The sequence below is a fragment of the Peromyscus maniculatus genome, chromosome 7 (genome assembly GCF_049852395.1).
Source record: "Peromyscus maniculatus bairdii isolate BWxNUB_F1_BW_parent chromosome 7, HU_Pman_BW_mat_3.1, whole genome shotgun sequence".
Classification (NCBI taxonomy): domain Eukaryota; kingdom Metazoa; phylum Chordata; class Mammalia; order Rodentia; family Cricetidae; genus Peromyscus; species Peromyscus maniculatus.
The window spans coordinates 29,116,834-29,143,981 of record NC_134858.1 but is presented as its reverse complement, the minus strand read 5'-3'; the positions used below and the strand labels follow the sequence as shown (position 1 = coordinate 29,143,981).

The 27,148-nt window shown below is 44.4% G+C and overlaps 1 protein-coding gene across 15 annotated transcripts in view; it reads right to left on the bottom strand.

The window, feature by feature from the left end:
- Positions 1-7,551: 7,551 nt before the first annotated feature.
- The window catches only part of Nfrkb (nuclear factor related to kappaB binding protein), a 33,769-nt gene continuing 14,172 nt past the window's right edge, over positions 7,552-27,148 (bottom strand). For 5 of the 15 annotated variants that reach the window (XM_015995450.3, XM_015995457.3, XM_015995451.3 and 2 more), the window contains exons 13-26: positions 25,135-25,214; positions 24,990-25,036; positions 24,045-24,105; positions 23,486-23,660; positions 21,537-21,643; positions 20,016-20,139; positions 19,497-19,576; positions 19,142-19,359; positions 18,776-19,046; positions 17,682-17,894; positions 14,238-15,005; positions 10,284-10,390; positions 8,936-9,071; positions 7,552-8,824 (exon numbers count right to left, since the gene is read on the bottom strand). In XM_015995450.3, coding sequence (XP_015850936.1) covers positions 8,699-8,824; positions 8,936-9,071; positions 10,284-10,390; positions 14,238-15,005; positions 17,682-17,894; positions 18,776-19,046; positions 19,142-19,359; positions 19,497-19,576; positions 20,016-20,139; positions 21,537-21,643; positions 23,486-23,660; positions 24,045-24,105; positions 24,990-25,036; positions 25,135-25,214 — 2,513 coding nt within the window. In that variant the 3' untranslated portion in view covers positions 7,552-8,698. The remainder of the gene's footprint in view (positions 8,825-8,935; positions 9,072-10,283; positions 10,391-14,237; positions 15,006-17,681; positions 17,895-18,775; positions 19,047-19,141; positions 19,360-19,496; positions 19,577-20,015; positions 20,140-21,536; positions 21,644-23,485; positions 23,661-24,044; positions 24,106-24,989; positions 25,037-25,134; positions 25,215-27,148) is intronic. The other 10 variants (XM_015995455.3, XM_076575927.1, XM_076575933.1 and 7 more) reach the window with 3 other exon arrangements.

Genomic DNA, 27,148 nt, shown 5'->3' with positions numbered 1-27,148 from the left:
CATAAGTGGATTCTAGATATAAAATAAAGAACAATCAGACCACAACCCATAGAACCATAGAGGCTATATATATAGATAGCATGGAGGTCCCTAGGATGACTGTGACTTATAATAAATTTCGGTTTTACTCAATTATTGAAAAAAAATAGCCAAATGAATGGAAACACATGAACTATGAACCAAAGGCTGAGGGGCCCCCAGCTGGATCAGGCCCTCTGAATAGGTGAGACAGTTGATTGGCTTGATCAGTTTGGGAGGCAACTAGGCAGTGGGACCAAGTCCTGTGCTCATTGCATGAGTTGGCTGTTTGAAACCTGGAGCTTATGCAGGGACCCTTGGCTCAGTCTGGGAGGAAGGGACGGGACCTGCCTGGACTGAGTCTACCAGGTTGATCGCAGTCCTCGGTGGAGGCTTTGCCCTGGAGGAGGTGGGAATGGGGGGTGGGCTGGGGGTAAGGGGAAGGGGTGGGAGGGGGGAGAATAGGGGAACCCGTGGCTGATATGTAGAACTGAATGGTATTGTAAAATAAAAAAAAAATTAAAAATTAAAAAAGGGGGGGGGGGCTTCTGTGCTGACTGAAGTTGAAGGGTCTTCAAGACCAAGTAACACCCTTCACTGTGCAGCATCCTGTGATGCTGGGATGCCCTCCATCTCCGCAGAGCCTCGAACCCTCTGTAATGTAAGCATGCCATGTTCTCCTGCGGTTGGTCAGTATAAGGGCAAACAGCTACAAACTGGCAAAACCCATCAACACTATGACCTGAAAGTCTGGTGTCTTTCTCACATTCCATACCCCATCCCTTCATAAACAACCAGAAGAGATATTTTACTGAAAGTTCTTCAGGTTAGCTAGTTGGGCTGCAGAAAGTCTCATGTAGGATTAAGAGTAATTTGAAAACATGAAGTATTAGAGAACTCTTGGGCTCCCTTTTCAAGGGTCCTCTGGTTTGACAGCTGAGAACCCAACTCATACATCAAATATTTAAAGACCCACTCACCAGCAACAATACAAAATTGGTTCTTTCCTCAGGTCCAGGTTGGAAAAGGAACTTATTTCCTGTTTTATTTTCATAGAAAAAGATGTACTTGAGACTTTTTATATTGGCAGAACAAAGAAACAGTATTCTTGAGGGACTGTCATACAATTAAATATAAAATATTAAATTTTATTTTTGTATCAGATGACAGCCCACAAAAGCTTCCTGGTGAGATCTGAGCTTGCTTGACACAGCAGGGCTGCATTAAGGGATGGCTTGACCACATGCCATGGTCACCAAGTGTCTGGGATGGTCAGCACTTGGCTGTGCTGTGGGGAGGTCTTTTGCTCCACCCCTTGGCATTCCTTTAAAAGCCCTTTAGAAGAGACAGAAGGGGCTGGTGGGTTTTGACCCAGGCTCTCCTGAAGCTATCCTGTGTTTCTAACTGTCTCTCTCTAAATTTATATCTACATACTTCTCACTTCTCCCTCCTCAAGAGTACCCTGGGGGGAAAAGAGGGAGATGGTTTCACTCAAATGGTGCCTGAACAGGGACCAGGGACTTGGTGAAAAAAGGGTTAGCGGGTCCCATGGGAAGTTAGGGCATTAAAGCAGGGGTAATCTATTTTTGGGAGTGAAAGGGGCTGAAAGATGCCCAAGTGAGGCTGCAGCGTATATTTCTACCAAGGTTTCTTTCTTTCTTTTTTTTCTCTCTTAAAATCCTATCTATAAAAATTAAGGGAAAAGGCCGGACGTTGGTGGCGCACGCCTTTAATCCCAGCACTCGGGAGGCAGAGCCAGGCGGATCTCTGTGAGTTCAAGGCTTGCCTGGGCTACCAAGTGAGTTCCAGGAAAGGCGCAAAGCTACACAGAGAAACCCTGTCTCGGAAAAAAAAAAAAAAAATTAAGGGAAAAAAACGTAAGGTAGAATTTAAGAATATGAGAAAGGTAGATTAAGAATACTGGGTACGAAAATAAGATAAGCAACAAGATGGAAGAACTATGTCCTTGATTTTCCAACTATGGGACTATGAATGCAAAATCCTGGGGAGCATCAGAAAAAATCTATTAAAAAGGAGAAAAAATGGGCAGAAAAAAATATTCCTATGGAAGCTTTTGGCCTATGGACAGCTTAAGTCCTAGACAGCAGAGGAAATAAATTTTCCCTGAGGTGAACGTAGATGAAATAAAATTTTCACTCTGCTGACACCGCCATGGTATGGAGACACCGTACCATCAGAAATAGTTTCCTCTTGACCATGAAGTCAAAAGTTTAGAGAACAGAAGTCTTGAGAAAACTTGGTAGTCTTTCTCTCTCAAAAACTGAAAGCTTTCTTGGGAAATACTTAATCTCTCTCTAAAAAACTAAAAAGCCTTTCAGGTCTTTGCTTCTCAGACTTTCTCTTTCTGTAAAGGCAAAATTAGATTCACCCGTTAATGACATCTATGGAAAAATCACCTGTGGTTTGCTCTAACATGGAAAATTCTCTGTTAGCACTATCTCTTTCAAGCTAGTATTAGAAAAACAGCACATACTTCAGACCCTAGCCAGAAATCCCCCTGCAGCTAGAACCTAGCCATAGACATTCAGGAAAGTGCAGGCAGAGGAATCAGTAAAGCCCAGCTGCGGTGGTGGCATCAGGGGCTTTGTAGCTGGGGGAGGAGATAAGCCATGACAAAACCAAGAACTATCTGGGAGAAAAGCTCTCTTTTCTAGCAGGGAAAAGACCTTTCTGAAAAAGTTTAGTTTCAAGTGTTTTTGTTTTCCCTCACTGACCAGGTGAGGAGAGGGAGTGAAGACCTGAAGGGTTTTTGCCTCTGGCAATAAGTGCTGTCTGAGTGTGTGCAGGCAGACAGAGCAATCTGCTTGGGGACAGGGTCAGGTGAAAGGTACATTTAGGAAAGTACACCTGTCTTAATGCGAACTTAGGGAAAACGTAAACCTCCCTTGAATTTAAAAAAAAAAAAAAAAAAAGCAGAAGCTTGACTTCAGTATGAACACAAACCACACAGACTGTGTAAACAGAAATGAGAAGTGTGGCATACCTGAAAGGCAACCTGGGAAATGTAGTTCAAAAGGCAGTCTGGGAAACGTAGTACAACTATATAGTTTGCTCTTGAATATGTTTATAATAAGGATAAATAAGTATGCTTGTAAAGAGTTGTAAATATGCCAGGTGGTGGTGGCACACACCTTTAATCCCAGCACTCGGGAAGCAGAGCAAGGCGGATCTCTGTGAGTTCGAGGCCAGCCTGGTCTACAGAGCGAGATCTAGGACAGGCACCAAAACTACACAGAGAAACCCTGTCTCAGAAAACAAAACAAGAGTTGTAAATATGTATAGTGATGTAAGTCTGTAAGAAGTGTAAATACATTTAGTAAATAGTCGTGCTAGTTGTAAATATGTAATGTTTATACTAGAATTGTTGATGCTAATGAACCAGAGTTTGTTAAAAGCTAAAGGAATATTTAAGTTTGATGTGCTTTATATGATGTGGTTTGCATCAAGAGTTTATTGATTTAAAAAGGGCCTGACACTGTTATAGCCATCTCAAGATCCATTCCAAAAAAAAATGCCATCTTTATCATCCTCTACTCCTGCTATGGAGATGAGGTTGTAAGCTCAATAGGAACTTGGGCCAGAGCTAAGTTAAGCTCAGTACCCCCTCCTACCAGAGGCTGAGAGTCAGGGATGGACAACGTTCTTCTTTCCACCTTCCCAACCTAAGCCAGAGGGCACTTGATGTAAAGTGTATCTTCAAGACAGGTAAGGGTTGTCTGGCAGAAGGGAATGACCTAAGACAGACCCAGCTTATCAGAGGGGCCTGAGGGGCTCTTTAAAAAATTAATAGGAGGGACCTGTGGTAGTCCACAAAAGCTTCCTAGTGAGATCTGAGCTTGCTTGACACAGCAGGGCTGCATTAGGGGATAGCTTAACCACATGCCATGGTCACCAGGTGTCTGGAATGGTCTGCAGTTGGCTGTGCTGTGGGGAGGTCTTTTGCTCCACCCTTTGGCATTCCTTTAAAAGCCCTTTAGAAGAGACAGAAGGGGCTGGTGGGTTTTGATCCAGGCCCTCCCTAGGCTAACTTGTGTTTCTAACTGTCTCTCTTCTCTATATTTCTATCTACATATTTCTCACTTCTCCCTCAAGAGTACCCTGGGGGAAAAAGAGGGAGCTGGTCTCCCTCAGTATCTCTAACTAGTGGCTTGGGGAGCTGAGGACCAAACCCAGGGCCTTGCGCTTGCTAAGCAAGTGCTCTACCACTGAGCTAAATCCCCAACCCCACAAAACTAATTCTTAAACAGTGTTGAAGTACAAGCCACGGGGCTGGAGAGCAGCTCCCGCTCTTCCAGATGACCAGAGCTCAGTTCCCAGCTCCCACATCTGAATGACTCCTGACTTCCACCAGTCATACATACATGGCAATATACTCACAAAAATACAGATACACACAGGTATCTTAAAGTACAAGTCAATCAGAATGCTTTTCACTAAATCCCGTCTTGGATACACGGTCTGAGTAATTTTACCAATCTGTCCACCAGAAGCTGAGGATCAATGATGCCACTGTATTGTAAGAGCTATTCCCTGCAAAACATCCACCACAGCTGCCCCACTGCCTACCTGGAACCCCCTGAGGTTTACGTATGAAGAAAGCACACATATTAAAATACTGGTGCTTATGAATGACTACAAAAAGGCCTAGAATGAACTGAATAGAATTGGTAATTGGTTTAACTAAATGATTGACTCATTAGATTATGGTTATCTATCATAATTACCGAGATGACATCTGTGGCTCTTAATATTACACTGACATTCATTTTCTCTCCTAGGGACACACATTTTGATCTCAACTAGTATCTACACTCCTATACCTAGAGGGCATAATACTTGCACTATTCATTAGAACCACAGTTACATCCCTTCACTCGCACTCAACGGTATGTATTCAATTCCTATCATAATTCTAGTTTCTGCAGCATGTGAAGCTGTAGGACGAACCCTATTAGTCAAAGGATCAAATACATAGAGCACAGACTATGTACAAAATTTCAACCTATTACAATGCCAAAAATTATTTTCCCTTCCCTATTACTTCCTTTCATTTGACTCTCAAACAATAAAAATGTATGAATTAAAGTGACCTCTCATAGCTTCCTAATCAGCTTACTCTCCATAATCCTCCTATGACAAAGTGATACAAATAACCTAAATTTTTCATTGCTATTTTCCATTGATTCACTATCTTCCCAGCTAGTTATTCTCAAAACATGACTTCTACCTCTAATACTCCTGGCCAGCCAAAACCACACCAAAAAGGAAACAACTAAATTAAAAAAAAAAATTTAAAAAACTTGTATTTCCATACTGGTATCTCTACAAATTTTACTAATTATAACATTCTCTTGCAAACAAATTAATTATACATCTTATTTGAAGCTAACCTAATCCCAACACTTAACCCAATGCGGTAATCAAACAGAATGATGAAATGCTGGACTTTATTTTACACACTACCTAGACCCAGCCCACTACCCACTGCCCTTATCTTCATTCAAAACTCAACAGGAACATTAAACTCTCTTCTCCTCCTCTTAACTTTACCTCATTCAGCCACACATGATCTAATATTTTATGACTTGCCAGTATAATAGCATTTCTCATTAAAATGCCACTATATGGAGTCCACTCATGACTTCCTAAAGCACATGTAGAGGCCCCAGTTGTTGGATCAATAGTTTTAGCAGCTATTTTACTAAAACTAGGAGGCTATGGTATAATACGAATTTCTGTAATCCTAGACCCTAGAACCAAAACCATAGCCTACCCATTTATCCTACCCTCATTATGAGGAATAGTCATAACCAGCTCTATCTGCCTATGACAAACAGAGTTAAAATCCTTAATTACTTTATCCTCAGCGAGCCATATAGCATTAGTAATTGCAGCCATTGATTCAAACCCTATGAAGCTTAGGGGCAACCACACTAATAACTGCCCATAGACTCACCTCATCCTTACTGTTTAGCAAACACTAATTATAAACAAATCCACAGTTGAACTATAATCATAACCCAAGGTTTACAAACAGTATTCCCACTAAGAACCATCTAATGAATCATATCTAGCCTGGCAAACCTAGCCTTACCACCCTCAATTAACTGGAGAGCTACTAATTACAGTATCATTATTCTCCTGATCTAATTCCTCTAATTCCTCAATTGTACTACTAAGCACTAATTTTTTTTTTTTTTTGTTTTGTTTTTTTGTTTTTTGAGACAGGGTTTCTCTATAGTTTTGGTGCCTGTTCTGGATCTCGCTCTGTAGACCAGTCTGGCCTCGAACTCACAGAGATCCGCCTGGCTCTGCCTCCCGAATGCTGGGATTAAAGGCGAGCGCCACCACTGCCCGGCTAGGCACTAATTCTAATTACCTCTCTTGCTGTAGCCAACTCCAGTAGGATGTCTCTTATCTATACTATTCTAACAACACACTACGAAGTACCAAAACTAGACTCTCTGGGGAGTCAACCCTACAAACTGGCATCATGAAATCAGCCTGTATTTTAAATCTATGCTCTTTGGGATATACATATCCAGGATATCTGCATGTACTAATCAGATGGGCAATCAGGTAACTTCAGTATATAAAAGTTTGGAATAGATCTGAAGCTGAATGCAAGAGTTACTTTGATGGAATTTGCTAAATCAGAAGAGGTTTTAGCCAACAGTAAATATCTAAGAGAGACTATCTCCTGCCTTCTCTTATTGTTGTCTAGAGACTACCACATAATTTTCTGCGTGAAATATGATATCCAAAAATATAAAACGCACAGGTAATTTTTATTCCCCTCCCTATAGTCCTCTCACTTGTCATCATTTCAGTCAATTCCCACGCCAGGCCTCTAGGCACCTATCGAGACTGGGGTTTCATTTCATCCTTTCACCTGTGGTTTGAAAGCCAGGCTTCCCACCAAACTCTAATTACTCTTAAGTTTCACCAGGAAACCTCCCAGTGAGTCTTCCTTAAGAAGGAGGATCTGACGAGGGAGGACTTAACTTTTCTAATGTAGCACCCAGGTGGGCCTCTAGCCAGCTGAAGTGAGCCAAGCCTGAGTCTGAAGTTCTAATCCTCCCTCCAGCTTCTACCTCTAAAGAAGAGATTACATTACAGGCTTATGCGACTCTACCATCCCAAGCAGGAGTGCTGGGGATCCAACCTGGGCCTCTAGTACGCCCGCTGGTGCTCTCTCCCCACTAAGTTACATCTCCAGCACCGGGGCCGCCTCAGGATTCCAAGACCAGGTGCTCTTCTTCGTTTTCTCTCAGATTTGTGTCTTCTCACTGTTAACGAGGGCTGGCGATTCTAACGGAGGAAACTGCTGTAGGAATCAAGTGGCCGTGTAGAGCCTCTCTGCAGCCCAGACCACTCTAATCCTTTTCTGTGTCTCAGCAACTTGCTAAATAACCCAGTTTCAACCTAACTACCACCTGACCCAGGCCACTTCCATTCTTTGTGACCCTAGCTCTAATTCCCCATAAAAGAAAACAATTAAAGGCGCCGAGATGAAAGATACATTTTTAATAATTTGGATACTTTCACAAAGAGACAGGGAAGCCCTGTCCCTACAGAAAGGCTTTCCCACCTGCCCCTGCACCACAGCAGGACATATAAGATGTGACCAGTACACCAAGTACGTAGGACTTTAAAAAGCATCCCCGCTGAGCTGTCTGTGGCTGGTGGTGACTGAGAAGTGTGAAATGGCCAGGAATAAAAACGGCAAACTCAGACTCATGTCTCCTGAAGCTGGCAGTGCCAGGTAGTGCCAGACGCTGAACCCACCTCCACTATTTCTTCTACTTTCCAGTCAAGTGACCGGCTTCAAAGGTCTGGTTTGCAGCTGCTGTTGTACAGCAGACAGAATGTGCAATCTCTGGCTGTGAGCAAGTGCACTGTGAGCAGCATCTCGGCCAGCATCCCCTACTCCCTGTCCAACAGCTCTGAACTTCCACGTGAACAGGCTTGTCAAGGACAATGCCCCCAAATGAAGATACAGGGACACCCAAGATCCCGACACTCATCTGTAGTAAGTGGTGCCAAACTAGTCTCCCTGGACCTCATGGCCTACATTTCCCTACTACGGAACTCCTCATTATCTAGTAAGCCACCCAACCTGGTCAGAGTCTTGTTTTGCTCTCATTCCGGCAAAAGGAGTAAGGGATCAGTTTAGGGGCACTAAAGCCCAGGCTTCTATTTGATAAAAGATGCACAGTAAGTTCTTTAAAAAAATAAATTACACAAAATTTTCTGACACAAAACTCACATCTGGACAAGTCACCAAGAGGATCAAAAACTAAAAAGTAAAATCCTCACACAGAATGAGGCTTATTCACCGCTGGCCCGCTCACCAACTGGCAGGCCTGCTCCCTGGGCATCCAACACTCGGGAGGTAACTCCGGCCCGTGTGACTGTCACCTCCCCTGACTCTGATGTTCTCTCCTTCTGGACTAGACAGGGCAGCCCTGGAACCCTAAAATGGAACCTTGTCAGGGCTTCATTCTGGAGTGTGGCTGCAGAATCTAGGCCACAGTTGCCATCACCCTCACCACCCTGCCTCAAGCAGGAGAGCTCAGAAGAATGAAGCAACCTCCCTGCGCCTTTCTGTCAGCCGAGATGCACGAGGCCTGTCTCCTCAAGCTGCCTCTGTTCTCGGTCACTGTTGTTCAGGTGCTTGTTTAGGAGATGGAGCAGTGGTCACAACAACAGTGGAGACTGCTTTGGAGGAGCCAGAAGCTGTGCCCTGCTGGAGATGGGATGCGGGAACCGTCTGGATGCGCACCTGCTTACAAAGAGGAGGTCTCATCAGTGAACTGCAAGAAGGCTCATCAATTAAGAGAAGCGAAGGAAACAGACAAGCCTGAGATGGTCAACAGTCTGCATGAGACCTTACCTGTGTGGCCTGACCTTGCTGCTGAAGCTGCTGCAACTGCTGGGCAGTGAGGAAACTCACCGGCTTATTGCCAGCAATGAGCTTAGTACCCGCTGGCATGGTTGTGAGGATGATGTTGCGACCCAGGCCGCTGAGACTGAGGAAGGGAAACAGAAGCAAGGCATAAGCACGTCGCTCTGGCTCAGGATGAAGTCACATACTAAATGAAGGGCAATAACAAGGCCTGATGCCCAGCAAAAACCTCAGCATTCTGGATTCAAATGGAATCTCGTACTAGGGCTACCTTTCTTCTAAACTTCTATACTTTGCATGGCAGGAGCCTCCAGAGTAGTGGACAACATGGCCTAAACTCTGTACTCTGCCCTGGAAGAGGCAGGCACTGCCAGGAGGCATGTGTCCCTGGCAAGAAACTCTCTCAGGCACATGGGAACCAGCACTGAGAGCACTACAGAGAGTACAGGTGTGAGCCAGCCTCAGTGTAGAGGCTCACAGAGGCCATCTAGCGAGAACTCACTCAGGGTCAGAGAATCTGGGCTTGCTTTACCCAGCAGGGCTGTGTAATGGGGTGATTTGACCACAGATGTGGTTACAGGCAGGTGTTTGGAAGGGTCTACACTTGGCTGTACGGTGTGCTTTGATCTTGTAAAGGTGGGGTCTTTTGCCTCTCCCCTTGTCATATTATAAAAAGCCCTTTTGAATAAAGGACTGGGTGACAGGGTATTGACCCAGGGCCCTCCTGAAGCTATCCTGTGTCTCTGTCTTTCTTACCATCTTTCTATCTTTCGACCTAATACTCTCATTACTCTCTCCTAAGAACCCTTCGATAGGTGGGAGCAGGGCAGAGCTGCACTCCAGCATACTCCCACACCTCAGCAGCCAAGTAAACTCTGTCTCTTAGGAAAGAAAAAGGCCATCCCCACAGCCCCAAAAAGCTTCATCATGACTAAGAATGTCAGAATGACTGCATCGGCCTTTTATCTCTGTTTACGTCAGGGCCAGAAGAAACCAGCATTCACCAAGCTGTCTTAAGCTCAGCTCAAATATCAAAGGAGGATCCTTTGATCCTCCAACTTCCTCCAGCCATCCCAACTTCCTCCAGCCGTCCCACCCAACACTCTGCATCTTCCTCATTTTCTACCACTCAATAGATTACTGTTTTATTACTCTCTCTGTATTCCTCTCCCTGCTCTATAATATAAGCTGGGCACAGAATGGCTCTTTTATGCCTTAATCATTGCATTCAACAATAGCACTGGAGATTCGATGTGTATTACTGATGAAAATGTCAGGCGCCAACCATCTTCCCATTCCGCAACAACTGCATTTGCTCTTCCACAACAGCACTCACTTGGCCCCAAGGTTGCCTTTGATGATGGGGGCTGTGACTACGCTCTTGCCCTTCATTGGCTGGCTAATCACAGACAGAGGAACTGTGATCCTTGTAGGCAGCTTCCCCTACAAAGAAAATGATCAGCTTTTGTGAGCTAGAAAGAGATACGGCAAACCAGGTAGTGCCTGCCTATGGAGAAGCCAGAGCAGTACAGACACCTCCAATCCCCATTCCCCCAAGGTTCCACTATTACTGCAGTCAGAACCAAGTGACTCCGGGAAACTTGCTTACATGCTAAGTTACATGTCACTTGTTCCACTACCTAAAGAACAGCAGCTGCCTGTTTGTCACAAGGGGCTCAAGCTCCAAGTTTGCCTTAAGTTTCAGAAGACTTTGGACTTGGGAGTTGGGGAAAACGGGACTTGAGACTGGGTCTCTCTATATAGCCCAGGCTGTCCTTGATTCAGTCTTCCTGCCTCAGCTTCTCTAGTGCTAGGATTACAGGAATGCACCACCCACTCAGCTAACAGACCGGAACTTTTGAACAATGCTGGACACTACATTTTGTGTTATGTGTGTAACTAGGAGCATTTGGGGACAAGGGGGGCAATATTATAGTTTAAATATGAAATGTCACCCATAGGCGCATATACTGACTAATTTAGAATGAGGTGAGCAGCCTCTGAGACAGGCCCCCACCACTATGACTTTCCGCCTCACCACTGGCCCGGAATCAACAGAGCTAGACTGGGGCGGAGACCTCTGCAACTATGACCCCGAGTTAATCTCTCCCTCGTTTACACAGGTATTCTGTCAGAGCAATATAAAATCTGACTAATAAGAGCACAAGTCTTTAAAAAAGCTTTTTATTAATTTTATGTGTTTTACCAGTGTGTATGCATGTGTAGTACATGTGTGCCTCATGCTAGTGGAAGGCAGAGAGGACACTGAACCCCTTGGAATTTGAGTTATGAATGGTTAAGAGCCACTGTATGGATGCTGGGTCCTCTGCAAAAACAAATGCTCTTAACATGAGCCATCTCTCCAACTCCTGGGTATGATTCTTTATATACTGCTGGATTTGCATGAACTTCTCTATCTAGAGTCATGAAAGCTGTTGGTCCACAGCTTTGCTTTACTGCAGTGTCTACATCTGGTTCTGGTGTAATGATGATGCAGACCTCACAGATAAATTAACCACCAAGTGTGTGTTCACTTAGCAGTCCCACATTCTAAGCCTCTTGAACCGATGAATCCTATCTGTCTGGGTATCCACGACACATGATGTAGTGCTGGACACTCAACAACTATATGGGAAGGACAGAGAACCTCTAGAGCTAAAGAGAAAATGGACAGCACCCCAGAGGGATGCAGGCTCACAGGGGTGGGATACAGGCTCACAGGGGTGAGCAGCAGGACAATCTGATAAGAACAAGTCACACTTCTCCAGAGATAAGAGAGGTTAGTTAAGGGACACTAATAATAAAATCAGCCAAGTGAAAAAAATCTAACTCCAAAGTTAGTAAGGCCCAAGAAGAGAAAGAAAGAGGGAATGTGTCCATGTGGGAATGCAGAGATCAAACATCCCACCGCACTAGAGGGAAGAAAACAGTCACTATAGCACCCACTCTGAGGTGCCTAGTTTCTGACACTTGGTTAGTGACAAAACTACCTCTCCCCCAGTATCGGGGATGAAACCCAAAGCCTCCCATATGCTAAGCAGGTACTCTAACACTGAGCCACACCTGCTGGACAATTTATAACAATGTGTAAATCTTACTTGCCTTTAAAAATACAAGAGAAGTGGTAACAGAATGCTTCAAAAAAGGAAGAGGGGATGACAAAGGACATTTCCTATGAGCAAGTTATTTGTGAGTCAGAAACTCTGATACAAAGCAGCAGGTCACTACTGTTAGCCATTAAAGAGCACTACAAGATGGCATCAGGCAGCAGGAGAGCAGGAGACAGGTAGGGCCTTTCTATGGATCTGTACGTAGCTATTTTCTGAAAAATGCAAAAAATCTCAGTCATCTACACTCTCAACTTTGCATCATGATTTCAAATGACTAACAAGCTATATTTTTTTTCTACACTGAAAATAAAGGTTATTATTTTTCACCCTGATAAAGATGGCACAGGTACAAAACCTTGAAACCATTGAAGAAAACACTGGTAGAAGTAATCAGAGAAAATTAAATACTTGGTTAAAAGATGACAGACCGACCAAGAGGTGGTGGCACACACCTTTAATCCCAGCACTGGGGAGGCAGAGGCAGGTGGATCTCTATGAGTTTAAGGCCAGGGAGGTTTACAGAGTGAGTTCTAGGACACCCAGGGCTACACAGTGAAACCCTGTCTCGAAAAACAAAGCAACAAAAAAGACGACAGACCAAAGCAGGCTTGGTGACAATCCTGGCACCCAGAAAGCTAAGGGGGTCCTATCTACATAGGGTGCTCCATGCCAGTCAGGGATACAGCAAAATCACCAAGAAAGAAATGAACAAAACCAAAACCCAAGACACGATTGAAGGAAAGGGGCTGCAGAGATGGCTCAGCGGTTAAGAGCACTGGTTGCTCTTCCAGAGGACCTGGGTTCAATTCCTGGCACCCACATGGTGGCTCATACCTGTCTATAACTTCAGTTCCAGAGTTTGACACCCTCGCACAGACACACATGCTGGCAAAACATCAGTGAATATAAAATAAAAAAAAAATCAATATAAAAAAATATTTTCCCTGCAGTACTGAAGCTAAAAACCAGAGCCTTGAGCCTGCTAAGCAACAATTCTACCACTGAGCTACATTCCCAGGTCCAAAGTGAAGAAAATATTTTCTATGCACATAACAATATGCAGCCAATAGTCTTTTGGGGAGCACAATTAGCATGTCAAAACTTTTCAATGTGTGTATCTTTGAGACTAAAAAAATACTTGCACTAGAGCATTGCTGTGGCACTGGCAGCAGTGAAAACAGACCCCTCAACAGAAGCTCTCCTATGTATTACTACATCACTAAAAAGGCCATAGTCAATATCTGAGTATGGCCAATAATGATCCCCAAGACTAGGGGTATACAACTAGGTGTATATACAAAGTGTTCAGGAAAAGGGCTGGAAGGATAAATACATTATTCATTAGCCCTTATAAAGACAGAACAGCAGAAGGTAAAGAAAATTTTGTATTTTACCCTACACTTCTGATATTATTCTTTATGTTTTAAGGACACACATACACATGCTATACTTTTCTAAATTGTATTCCAAAAGCAAACAACCCAAATCTATGTATCAAATGGAGTGATATCGACAGACAAGTTTCCTAGTTGTCAGTCTCCTAAGGGACAGGGGTTGAACCTGAAGAACTTTCCCAGGCTGGCCTTGGCAGTACACACCTGCAATCCGAACAGTTGCCGGACTGAGAGAGGAAGACTGACTGAAGGAGCGAGAGTCAGGACCAGCTTAGGCACCTAACAAATTCTAAGCCAGCCTGGGCTATGTAGCAAAATCCTGTGTTCTGGCTAGTTAGTTTTATAACTTGATACAAGCTAGGGTCATCCAAAAGGAGGGAACCTTAATTGAGAGAAATGCCTCCAAAGATCCAGCTGTAGGATATTTTCTTAATTAGTTATTGATGGGGGAGGGCCCAACCCATTTTGAGCAATGCCATCCCTAGGCTGGTGGTCCCAGGTTCTATAAGAAAACAGGCTGAGCAAGCCATGAAGAGCAAGCCAGTAAACAGCACTCCTCCATGGCCTCTGCAACAGCTCCTGCCTCCAGGTTCCTGACCTGCTTTGAGTTCCTGTCCTGGCTTCCTTCAATGATAAACAGCAATGTAGAAGTGTAAGCTGAATAAACCCTTTCCTCCCCAATTTGCTTTTAAACAGAGCAACAGAAACCCTAATTAAGACACCCATCTCCTTCCAGAAAAGTTTCCTGAGCAGAGGGCTAAAATCTTTACCATCAACATTACTCACAGACTGGGACGTGGACACAACTGTAGTGTTAACAGGGACCTGTCGCACAGTGGGGGCTCCAGTCCCGATGCTGATGGGGGTGCTTGTTGCCCCAGAAGCCACAGCCACAGTCTTAGACACAGTGGCATTTATACTGGGCAAGGACACCGTTGAAGAATGGACAGTTCCAGACCCACCAGCAACAGAGGCTCCTTGCTTTGCATGTGCTGCAACAGTAATGGTCTGACCTGCTTTGGGAGGCATCACTCCCAGACCCTGCACAATGCGGATCGTGGCAGCAGGTTTTGCTTCCGAAGAGGCCACTGTGTTCTTTCCCTTCTGATCTGCCACACTCACACCAAGAGCTGGCATCAAGCGAAAAGCTGAATTCGAGGTTTCTGCTGGCTTGAGATCAGGAGTTACTTTGACCACGGTAGTACCTGCTGGAGCGGACGAAGCAATGCTGGCTGAAGGAGCCTTGGCAGGGCTGTCAGCTGCGTGGACAGGGTTGGAAGTGACATGTAAGGTAGCCGATATGCCTTTGCCTGCAGTGCCACTTCCTGTCCCAAAGAGGTCCTGAGTCAACTTGACTGTGGTAACCTGAGACTTGGCCAATGTGGCCATCATGTCCGGAGTGATCCTCAAAACAGTCTGGCCCTTGGCATCTGTGGTGATGGAAGAGGGTGGCAGGCGCAGTACATCCTTACCCTGGATACGGAAGTTAGTGGCTGTGAGTGGAATGCTGTTGCCTGTCTGGGGCTTCACACCAAGCTGCCCAGTGATTGACACCTGGATGGGGAAATACAGTTCCAATGAAGATTCACAGTGCTAAGCTGGGGTCACAGAGGAGGCAAACCTCCACTCATAGGCATACACTTCATGTGTCTTGAACTTTTTATTGTGAAAAATGGTAAACACAAACAAAGGTAAAGAAGAATGTAACAAACCATATACCCTTTACCCAGCTTCAAATGTAATTACCTTGTCAATCTTATCTATCCTTTCCTGGCTTTAGGAAGGAATAGGAGAGATTGAGCTGGAGTTCTGGCAGAGTTGCCAGCAGTACAGGTAAGCTGGCATACCTTTACAAAGGGTGCTAGAAAGTAAATCCAAGGCCTCACCACTGAGCTACACCTACCAGCCCCACCCCACAAGAACTGAAATATTTTAAAGTAAACCAAGATACATCATTTTGTGTATCTTGTGTGCGTATGTCTGTAACTTACTTAGCAAAGGATTTGGGGGTTTTCTTGGGGTTTTTTGGTTGTTTTTGTTTTGGTTTTTTGTTTGTTTGTTTGTTTGTTTTTTTCCAGTTTTTTGAGACAGGCTTTCTCTGTGTATCCCTGGCTGTCCTGGAACTTGTTCTGTAGACCAGGATGGCCTTGAACTCAGAGATTCACCAGCCTCTGCCTCCCTAATGCTAGAACTAAAGGCCTGGCATACAGGATTTTTTTTTAGCTAAAAAAATTATTCATTGCTGGGTGGTGGCAGTGCACGCCTTTAATCCCAGCACTTGGGAGGCAGAACCAGGTGGATCTCTGTGAGTTTGAGGCCAGCCTGGTCTACAGAGTGAGATTCAGGACAGACACCAAAACTACACAGAGAAACCCTGTCTCGAAAAAACAAAACAACAACAACAAAACGTTACATCACTATGTAGCAAGTACTATCAGCACATCTGACTGTCCCCATCCCCACACCACCTTCTGGTATCTCAAATCCATCTATTTACAGTTATCCCACCTGCTTTAAGCAACAGTGTGGTGCACTAGCTCCTAGAAGGGGCTCTGGAGTCAGACTCCCTGGGTTCATCACTACCAGCTTCACAGTACCCAACATGTAATAGCTTGACCCTTTGGTCTACTCAAGCCTTCCTCTTGATGGCCCTTCTACTGAACCACTACCATAGAAAGCAAACACAAAGGATACTGGCCATCCAAAAGAACAAAAACAAAACAACAACAACAACAACAAAAAACCCATCAAATCTGATTGCTTCATGATTCACCCACACACACACTCCAGTCCAAAGTCTATGCTGTCTTCAGAAGCAAACTTCCTTTTTAAATGACTCATGTTTACTTACTTCTGCTTCCTCACCTGACATTCCCTTTAGCAATGCAGATCCTGGTCCCAGTCCCATCTATTCAATAGCTATACACAGTGAGTCTCATTCCTACTTTTTACCATACCCCACACAGGTGCTGTCCAATCTTCTGGAATACACTAAGTCTGTGTGTCCTACATTCTCCACGCTCTAACTTTATTCCCTCAGTAAATGATACCACTATACCCAACCATTCCATCCAGAGCCCACAGGAACACGTCTTCCTTTTAGACTCACATTCAAGCTACCAGCAAACCACACAAGCTATATTCCCTGCTTACCACAGCTAACAGGCACCTTCCACACCTCTCACCTGGGCTGCTGCAGCTGCTCTACCTAGTCTTGATTTCATTCTCGTTCCCCAAAGTGCACTATATCCAGTAGCGAGGGATTAACTACAAACCAGGTCAGGTCACTGAGAAGTCCACAATCTGCCTGTGCTTCATCGTCACATTTAAGTCAGAGTCAAAGCTCAACATACTGTAACCACGGTCAACCGCACCAAATGCACTGCTTGTACACTAAGCTACCCACAATGGCTTTACTTGTCACTCCTCAAAAGTGTTCCTGATGTAAGACCCTCAACTTCCAGGTCTACACATGTAGTAGTTTATCTCCAGGTCACCACTACATAGCAACTTCATTCATCTCCTTCAAATGTCATTCTTCAGAGAAGCCACTTCCCATCATCATGGCTAAAGTAGCACATGATATTCCATCTTCCATCTTTACCCAAATCACCAGTGTTTCTTATTATCTGATGCTGACCTAGTTATTTGTCTCCTACTCCTATGACATATGAGCTCCACAAAGGGGCTTAGTTCAGCCTGTTAGCACATGCCTAAATTTCCCAAAGACAATACGTAACTATTGAATAAAAATGCTATTTTGTCATTGTGTGGCTTTATTTCTTTATCTACAAAATGGTGTGACAATACCTATATACAGTGCCATGACAGGCTGGCTAATGTCTATAAACCACACAGTAGAATGAAGCACACAAGAAGTACTAGGTATCAGTTTTTAAGTGCAAAGATCACACTTGCATATTCACAGCCAAGAAAGAACAAATGCATATTCCACCTTTACAAGTGACAAACTAAAAACCTTGTAAAATATGCCATGGGAGCTAACTACACAAACCCAGGAAAACTGCAACATAAATCCAAACCCCAGCTACAAAATACTGAACGTAAAGGCTGCCTTTGGGGTGGGGGGCACTCACCTGATAAATCTCCAAACCATGAGTCAAAGACAACAAACCCTTCTCTACAGGCAACAAAGCTGTTCAGGATCATCCCATACCATCAGTCCTTTGCTTTAGCTTTAGGACACCACTCAGAGTCAGGTCCACATACCTGCTTGATGATGTTCTGTCCTGTGACATTCTGGATGACAGCTGTCGTGGAGGCACTTGGAGCAGAGTTCCCGGGAGAACTCATGGCTGGCTTGCTCACTGGGCTGACTGCAGCAGGGAGATTCGTCACTGTAAGCCCTGTCTGCCCAGGTCCAGGCCGCTGCACAGAGGCTGCTGCAGTTTGCCCCTTGACTGGAACAGTTGCTACTACTGCCTAGTTCAAGAATGTGAAGTCAAGAATCCAATTAGACACCAAAATGGGATCATCCAGGCAAGCAAGGACCCTGCACAACTCCACTCAGAAAGCATTCTCTCTTTCTTTCTTTTTCTCTCTCTCTCTCTCTCTCTCTCTCTCTCTCTCTCTTTCTTTCTTTCTCTATCTATCTATCTATCTCTCTATCTATGGTTTTTCCAAGACAGTGTTTCTCTGTGTAGTTTTGGTGCCTGTCCTGGATCTCACTTTGTAGACCAGGCTGGCCTGAACTCACAGAGATCCACCTGGCTCTGCCTCCCAAGTGCTGGCTGGGATCAAAGGTGCGTGCCATTACCACCCGGCCAGAAAGCGTTCTCAAAGCACCATTGCTATCAGAGCCTGAAGCTCACCATGCCCTGGAATGTACACTGCATTCTTATATTTGTATAATGTTCACACTGTTTTACATTTAACATTGTATTTCATTTCTATATACTGCAGACAACTGTGACTCTTCCATTTTACAGAGGAGAGGAAAATGGGACAAAAAAAAACGTGAATCTTTCTAAGAGTCAAACAAGTGATCAGTGGCACAGCTAAGGCAAAGGAAATTTGGAAGCACGAGCTTTGAAATTTCATTCCACTTCTACAGGGTCTTGATATGAGAAAGAAGATCTTGTTTCCAACATGCAAAACAGAGTACCTAAAAGTACTTTTCCAGCTTTGAACGTTTCCCTGGAAGCTTTGAACATTAAATGAGTTATTTCAAAGAGCTTCATCATCCATACCAACAACATAAGACTTCTAGGTCTTCCTCAAGCTCTACCTGTTTGAGTCACTAACTAGCCCACTTCTAGGTCTACACAGTCCCTATATCCCAATGACACACAGCATCCACTTACCTGGGGTACTACTTTGGTTTGTGTAGCAGTGACTGGCACACGGATCTGTGGTCCGGCTGGCATCTGTGGTAGTGTCTGTGCTGGCCCTACTGACTGCTGGGAAACAGCAGGAAGGCTGGGCTGGGCTACCACCCGAACCTGGGGCAGTCCGGCTGAGCTGGAGTGGCTCACAACCCGAGCAGTGGCCTGAGAACTGGGTGGAGTCTGGATGGAAGCTGGGGAAAGCATCGTTCCTAGCTGTGGCATTGTTGGTGAGGACACCAGAAGAACACTGTGAAAAACCAAGGGGAAGAAACCAAAACACAGACACTCAGTACACACATACAAAGACTCCGGCGGGAAAGGAGAAGAAGCACGGGCGCTTACCCTGAACTCGACTTAGCTGGCTCGGACACAGGGGTAGAGCTGCTTTTGTTCACTGCTGACACGGGTGGAGGAGAGATGGGGGTGGTGGGCAGTGCTGGCGTGGTGGGGGTCACAGGCGTAACTGGGGTAGGTGGCATGCTGGAGTCACTGAGGCTCATCTGGCTTTGCTCAGAAGGGCCACTAAGGCCCTTCATGGAGCTCTCCTTATTACTGGACTTCTAGGAAAAAACAAATGGGATGTACCTCAGGCATCATGAGGGTTCCTGATGCACACGCTGGGTCAGGTAAAGTTGAGCGTCTGTGTGGCCCACCTCATCGCAGACCTCTAAGTAAGTGCCCTCAACAGGTGACTTACCACCTTGGGCGGTGGCTTGGGTTTTTGCTGAAGAGCTTTTCTGGCTTTAGCTGCTGCTGCTTGAGCTTGGTGAATTCGTTCTACAAACAAGGACGTTACACAGTTTAGGGAATTTCAACTTAGCATGCTTAATGAGAAGGTCTTCGTTAAACACCAAGGCCTCTCCAAGAAAAAGCTGTAATCACATTTCTCAGGAGCCTGAGGCAGGAAAGCAGTACATTCAAGGCCAGCCCGTTACACAGGCTAGACTCTGTTTCTAAGCAAACAAAACAAAACAAAAAGCTGGACTTGACTATGCACAACTGTAAGCCCAGAACTGAGAAGACAAAGGCAGCATCAACGCAAGTTCGAAGCCAGCCTGCCCGAAGAGCAAGTTCCACATCAACCTGGTTACACATCAAGATCCTGTCTCAAAAACAAAACAAGACAATCCAAGGCCGTGTTGGTCTGACAGAGTAATAGATCTGGAACAGAAAGGCAGACACCCCATCTAGCCAGCACACTGAAGGCCTCACGTACCAAACTCCTCCTCACTCCGGTCACGATGCAGGTAGATCCACAGCTTTCGTCCAATGTCGTATTTCACACAAGGGTCTTTTTCATAATGCAGTCGATCCAGTGCGCCACTGACTACGGTGTTCACCTAAGAACAGAGCAAAAGGAGACATGGGACAAGTCCAACCAAGATAATACAAGTTTTCTGGACTCCCAGGAGAAACCAGTGGATGAAAAAGTCCCAGAGAGTAACAACTGGATCCCAACCCAGCTTGTCCTTCCATTGGCTCACTTGGAAAGGAATGATGTGCAGCTAAAACATTAACTCATCCTCACTGTAAACATGCTGGGAACTAACTGACTGTAGAAACCTTTCCTTTATTATAAAATAAGGAGGGCTGGAGAGACGGTTCAGCAGTTAAGCGCACTGCTGCTCTTGGTTCCCAGCACTCCTATAAGGTGGCCCAACCAATGAGAACTCCAGCTCCAAGAGATCCAATGCCGTCTTCTGGCCTCCATGACAACAGACACTCACGTGGCATGTGTTAATATAGTGTTAATATAGACACACACACATACACAGAAATAAAATTTTTTTAAATAAATCTTAAAAAAAAAAAAAAAAAAAGACAGTTGTGAGTTACCATGTGGATACCGGGAATCAAACCTGGATCTTCTGAAGGAAGAACAGTGTTCTTAAGCACTAAGACATTTCTCTACTCACTTGGTTACAGTATTTTTAATGGTTTATTTTATTGTTCTTATTACGTGTATGATGTGAGTACACTTGCCATGGTGTATGTGTGGAGGTCAGAAGACAACTTTCAAGGCTGCTTCTCACCATCTACCTTGTTGAGGCCGAGTCTCTTGCTGTTTCTGCCACACTGTGTACTCCGGGCTAGCTAGTTCAGAGATTCTAGGTGATTCTTCCTTGCCTGCCTCCACCCTTACTTTACAAGTGGGCTTAAAGATTTGTTCCTTCATCCAGCTTCACACGTAGACTCCAGGTACTGAACTCAGGTCATCAGGCTTGCACAGCAAGTGTCTTTACCCACTCAACAAGCTCACTGGCCCACGGTTTTGATTTTGAGGCAGGAGTCTTACTATGTTATCCAGGCTTTAAATTCAAAATCCTCCTGTTTCAGCCTCCCAAGGTAGATGCTATTATAGGTATATGCCAACATGCCTACCTAGCTTTTATTTATTTGATTTGGGTTGTTTGTTTGTTTGTTTTTTTCCTGAGACAGGGTTTCTCTGTGTAGCCCTGGCTGTCCTGAAATTCAAGAGATGCCTCTGCCTCTGCCTCCCAGGTACAGGGATTAAATGTGCCCCACCATGCCTGACTTATTCACTCATTTATTTATTTTAATGATTTTGTGTTAGGGAATGCACATAAAACTCAGTGGTAAAGTACACTCCTGATGTGTTGACCCTGGGTTCAACCCTCCGTAGCACAAGAAAAAAAAAGTGTAACTTATATTTCCTAATAGTTTTTCTCAAATACATTCTGAAATGAAGCCAAGAAAAGCTATTTCTCTAACTCACCTGAGTGCTGGTGACATCTGGAGCAAGAAACTGCGAGTCCTTGAGCAGTTCACAGATCTCTGCTCGAGTGCCTTCTCCATTAGGCAGCCGAGCTGCAGCATCCCGAACTGACATCAGAAAACGCAAAATCCAGGAGTCAAGCAAAGCTTCCAATGAACACAGCATCTCCTGACCTGTTCTGGTGACTGAGCTTGGTTCCTGAGCCTCAACTGACTGGCCAGGGCACACTGCCCACTAGTGGCTATAAACACTGCACTGAACTTCCTGCACTTTTAACACACCTACAGGCAAAAATAGGTCCATGGATCCCTTAAGACTTGAGTGGAGTGGTGCTCATCCCCAAACAGAACATGCACACCACATTCCCTCCCCACAAGGCTCAGGGAATGTCATGAAGAACGGGTGGAGAGACTTTAAGAGGCAGAGGTTGGGGAGGATTGCTAGGAAAGAGCACCTTTGGACATGGAAGGAGCTGTATTCACGAACTCTCAGAAGCTGTGGTCACTACACAAGAACTGCACAAGAGCTACCTAGTCACTACTCCAGCACGGACAGGAGGGGCTCAAAAGATCCCACTTCTAGTTGCAAACTACAGGCAGTCATGGCAGCCAGTGGAGTAAAGTCAGTTTTCTTTGGGGGAGGGAAACCTAGGTTCCCATTCTACATTGGAGTCCTACACCCACACCACACATACACACATGCAGATGACACTAACTGAACTCAGTGGGACACACAAACACATATAGAATATACATTTCTCGTGAAATCATAAAGTTGGGAGGGCATCTGAGGTGAAGGATGAGGGAGGTGTTGGAGGAGGGAGTAAGGGGTGGGTTAGACCAAAATAAAATGAATTCATGTATAAGGGAAAAAAGATTCAGAGGTTCTATAAATCTGGTTTAAAACAAATTTAGCACTTCCTTCAGTTATCAACGAACATTATAAATCACATATTGATATTACTGTACTATTGCAACAGAAAGCAATTCAAATCACTTACACTCACCCCCACTGGATGTTACAAAATTTGAAACACCCGCTACTGGGTCCTATTATTCAATATCACTAACAAAAACATAGTTTTGCATTTAAATTTGTTTTAACAGCTTAATAATTACTGAAACATGACTTTTGAGGCCAGGCTCATCTACAAAGCGAGTTCTAGGACAGCCAAGACTACACAGAGAAACCCTGTCTCAAAAAAAAAAAAAAAAAATTTAAAAGTATAATTCTAATTCTGGGAAGGAATCTACAGGTCTCACTAGACTACCAAAGGGACTCATAACACAAAGAATTCTTTGTTCTCTTATTTTTTTAAAAGATTTATTTTAATGTGCATTGGTGTTTTGTCTACACATGTCTGTATGAAGATGCCAGATTCTTTAGAACTGGAATTACAGACAGCTGTAAGCTACCATGTGGGTGCTGGGAATTGAGCCTGGGTCCTCTGGAAGAGCAGCCAGTGCTCTTAACCACTAAGCCATCTCCCCAGGCCTGCTTCTCTTATTTTTTGAGACAATATCACTATGTGGCTTCAAACTCATTATGCAGCCTAGGCAGCCTTCAAATCCACAACAGTCCTCTAGTCTCAGCATCCTAAGTACTGGGGTTATAGGCATGCGTCACCTCTCTCAGGAAAAAAATAAAAAAACTCCTTAGAGAAGCAAGTTCCTATACTTGTTGTGACAACTAGCTCTGAGCAGTTCATCAAGATGAACGGAACTTCAAAAAGAAGTTTTTTTGGAGGCCACTGATTCCTGGCCTCCATCTACCAGGGCAGAATCCACCCTGCCATCTCTTAGATATAAAAACTTAGGAGACTGACCCTCAATCCTATCAATGGAAGGTACGTGCGGGGGGGTTAAGGTTTGGTACAGGAATACAGATTTCATCTGAGGAAAGCTTTGGGGTAAAGATAAGACATCCTCAGTAATAAATGCACCACATACCCAGAGACAGGATGGTGACGTAGGCAGGCCGGTCAGAGCGCAGCAGCGAATGCTCACGAGCCTTGTTGAGGGAGGTCTCCTTGTCAAACACGCCCTTCACTGGCCCCACCACAGACTCGAAGCCATGCATGCGAAAGGTGAATGCCTTATGGGGTTGGCTATACCTGTAACGCTCCTACCAAGAAAAAAGGCAGAAAACTGCCATGTCAGAATTAGTGGGCTTCTTTCTAGCACTCCCTTGAAATAGATGGATCAAATGAGATGTTAAAATAAGGAGGAAACAAGCAATCCCACAAAGAACTATTACCCAACCACAGTAGAAAAAAGACAGTTCTCAGAGCTGGTCACCCAGGAAATGACAAGGAAGCAAAATGCATTTTGCTACCTTGAAGAAAACACGGTCAAAAAATTTTCTTTCCCTTTTACCAAATCAGTTCTAGCCCAACAAGCAGCCTTAACCAATGGACTATCTGAGCTGAAGAACATGAACCCCCAAGGAGATGAGATCAAGGAAAGTCAGGCTCTGTGCGTCTGTCTATACAGCTTCTAAAGAGCTTACCTGCTCTTGAAAAACCCGTTTCTCTTCTCCTGTGCTAGGCCGCACCACATAGTCAGTTCTTCTGGAACATAAAGAATTCTACATCATCTCTGAGAGCAAGGAGGGTCACGGACCATCCGCCCTTTCCCAGTACCTAGAACTATTCCCTTGGCTACACGGGAAAATGTTCCTTCAAAAGTCCTTGACTCCTGTTCAGTCTACTCTCCAGTTCCTGCTGATTTTCCCCACATTCTTAGGATCCTCAAATGTTTGGAATAAACAGAAAGAGGGTGGCATCTTTACCTACTGTTTTCAGTATTGCTGAAAAGTCAGCTCAATTTGACAACAAAAATGTCATTTTTGGAGGAACAAAGCATTTCAAGTATGTCTGATGACAAGAGTGGTATTTCTGCCTTCCAAAGAACCTAGAACTTGAGTTCTAAACCCATTACGTGAATCTATGTGTGTATATGTATGTATGCATATATGTATATATGTAGGGCTACAGTAAGGATGGGCCTCTGAACAGGCAGGAATCAGGACCATGAGATGACTTAGCCTGAAGAGCACAGTACTAGAAGTCAAAGGATCTGAACTCTAGCCAGGGTTGCGACACCACCTTTAGCAAGTCATCGGACTTCATGGCTTTCTTTTTATAAGTCAAATGAGGAAGTTGAATTAGATTAATCATTCTCAAGTGGAAACCAGGAAGGTAGGTACACAAGGAAACTGCCCACCTACAAGGCAGCTCATCTACAAGGCAGCTCATCTATCTTTAGACTACTGCAGTCAGAGCCATCTTTACTGAGAAGCATATGCATGCCGCATGATGAGGCACGAGTCAGTGGACCTCTAGGGTCTCTAAGGTCCACTACAGCTCAAACACACTGAAGAAGCCAGCAGATCCACAGCAGTAACATTTAGTCATGGCTTTGTGGGAAACACCCACCACAAGAATATACTCACACTCGAGGGACAGGCGTCATGGCATCTGAGCTGTCTTCATTTTCCTGCTGAAGAAAGGGAAGACATTACCAGGTCCACAGGCTAAACAATTTTTACTAACTTAAGGGCTCTAAAATCCCAAGTCATGAAAAAGTCCGCGACATACCTTACAGAAGGTCTGATCTTTGGTTTCTAACCACAGGTGGAAGAGAGCAGCTAATTCCTTTTCACTATCTTGAAACTGACCTGTGGGGTGGTGGGGATACACAAAAAAAAGCAAGACATTTAAACTATTATTCAGAATCCTGCCTTCTCTTCACCAGCTCTATCTATGCCAGAAAGAAAGCATGTCAGAACCTGTCACTGGTCCTTCCCACATGCTCATGCGACCACCCTCACTGCCTGGACGACTGCCCAGGATGTCATTTTTCAGATCTTTTATTCAACAAGTATTTACAGAGTAGTCACTGTGCACCAGGCATTTGGATGAAGCTGAGACCATGAATGAATTCATTCTCTGCCCTTCAGAGAAGTCACATCAAGTGAGTAATGTTGTGGGATATGTGTACACTGTGTGAAGGTGCATTGCTCTGATTGGTGTAATGGAGAGCTGAATGGTCAATAGCTAGGCAGGAGAGATAGGCAGGACTTCCAGAGACAGAGAGGACTCTGGGAAGAAGAAAGGGAGAGGAGACACCAGGAGATGCAGAACAAGTAAGATATGCAGGAGAGATATAAGCCACAAGCCACATAGCAGAACACAGATTAATAAAAATGGGTTAATTTAAATTAAAAGAGCTAGTTAGGAACAAACCTAAGCTATAAGCCAAGCTTTCATAATTAATAAGAAGTCTCCCTGTCATTATTTGGGAGCTGGCAGGTGGGACAGAAAAAGTCTCACATAAACAAAATCAATTCTACGGGAGGTCTATATATGGGAAGGATCCTATTATTTTAGGTGAAAAAAAATGCACTCTTCACACTGGCATAGCAGTAAGAAGACCTAAGACAAGAAGAAGCTTAACTCTGCAACTGCTAGAAAGACTAAACTACTTTCTTTGTGACCTCTTCTTGTGTCACTTTATTATTCAGACTCCTACTGGGGCATCTGCCTCACAATGGTACCTAGATCTCTTGCACAGGCTGGAACCACCACGGAGTCAGCACCACACAAGTGGACTGTGTCAGAATGCAGCTCCACTTCTCAAAGCTAGAAAAGCACGCTCATCAGGATGCTTACCTTTCTTTTCACTAGTCAACTCCCAACAATACTAACACCACTATACCTACCTCTGGGCTCTCTCTTCCCTACAACACCCTCCTTGCCTCTCACTGTGTCTCTCCAAAGGCTATTCATAATCAGTCAATCAATCAATAATTGAATGTTCCTTCCCTGAACCCCAAGTTTTGTTTGCTACAAACTGACTTCCAGGTTCCGAGCCCTGGGGATGCTGTCTACTCATCCTCTTGTAGCTCTGCCCTAGGGTCAAAGGTTAAAGGTTAGTTCTTCCTCCACCCCACAACTGGTTTTAGATATTTGTTCCCAGTTCTGCTAAAAAAAAAAAAAAAAAAAAAAAAAAAAACAAAAGCCTATTCCAAAACAGAGTGCCGAGAAATAAATGCATACATATACAGTGAGTGAATTTATTTTTGGCAAGGTTGCCAAACACTATGAAATAAGACAGGGACAATATCTTTAAAAAAAAAAAAAAAAATGGCCAAGCAGCAATGGTGCACACACCTTTAATCCCAGAACTTGGGAGGCAGAGGCAGGCGGATCTCTGTGAGTTCGAAGCCAGCCTGGTCTACAGAGTGAGTTCCAGGACAGGCACCAAAACTACACAGAGAAACCCTGTCTTGAGGAAAAAAAAAAAAAAAGAAAGAAAGAAAATTGAAATCAAGATCTCACAAAGCTGAGTCACCCCCTCCAATTCCAGTACTTGAGAGGTGGGTCAGTTCAAGGCTATCCTAGCTACACAGTAAGTTAAAAGGCCAGTGTAGGCTACATAAGGTCCTGCCCTCAAAACAAAAGCACAAAGATCTCAATGATCTGATCTGCACTCTGAGCTCTGCATCATGCCCAACGACCATAATCAACCATGAACTACTGAATCTCCATTCTTCTAGTGAGGCAACTGATGACTGCCAGAGAAACAAGGGGAGGGCAGGCAGAGGATGCC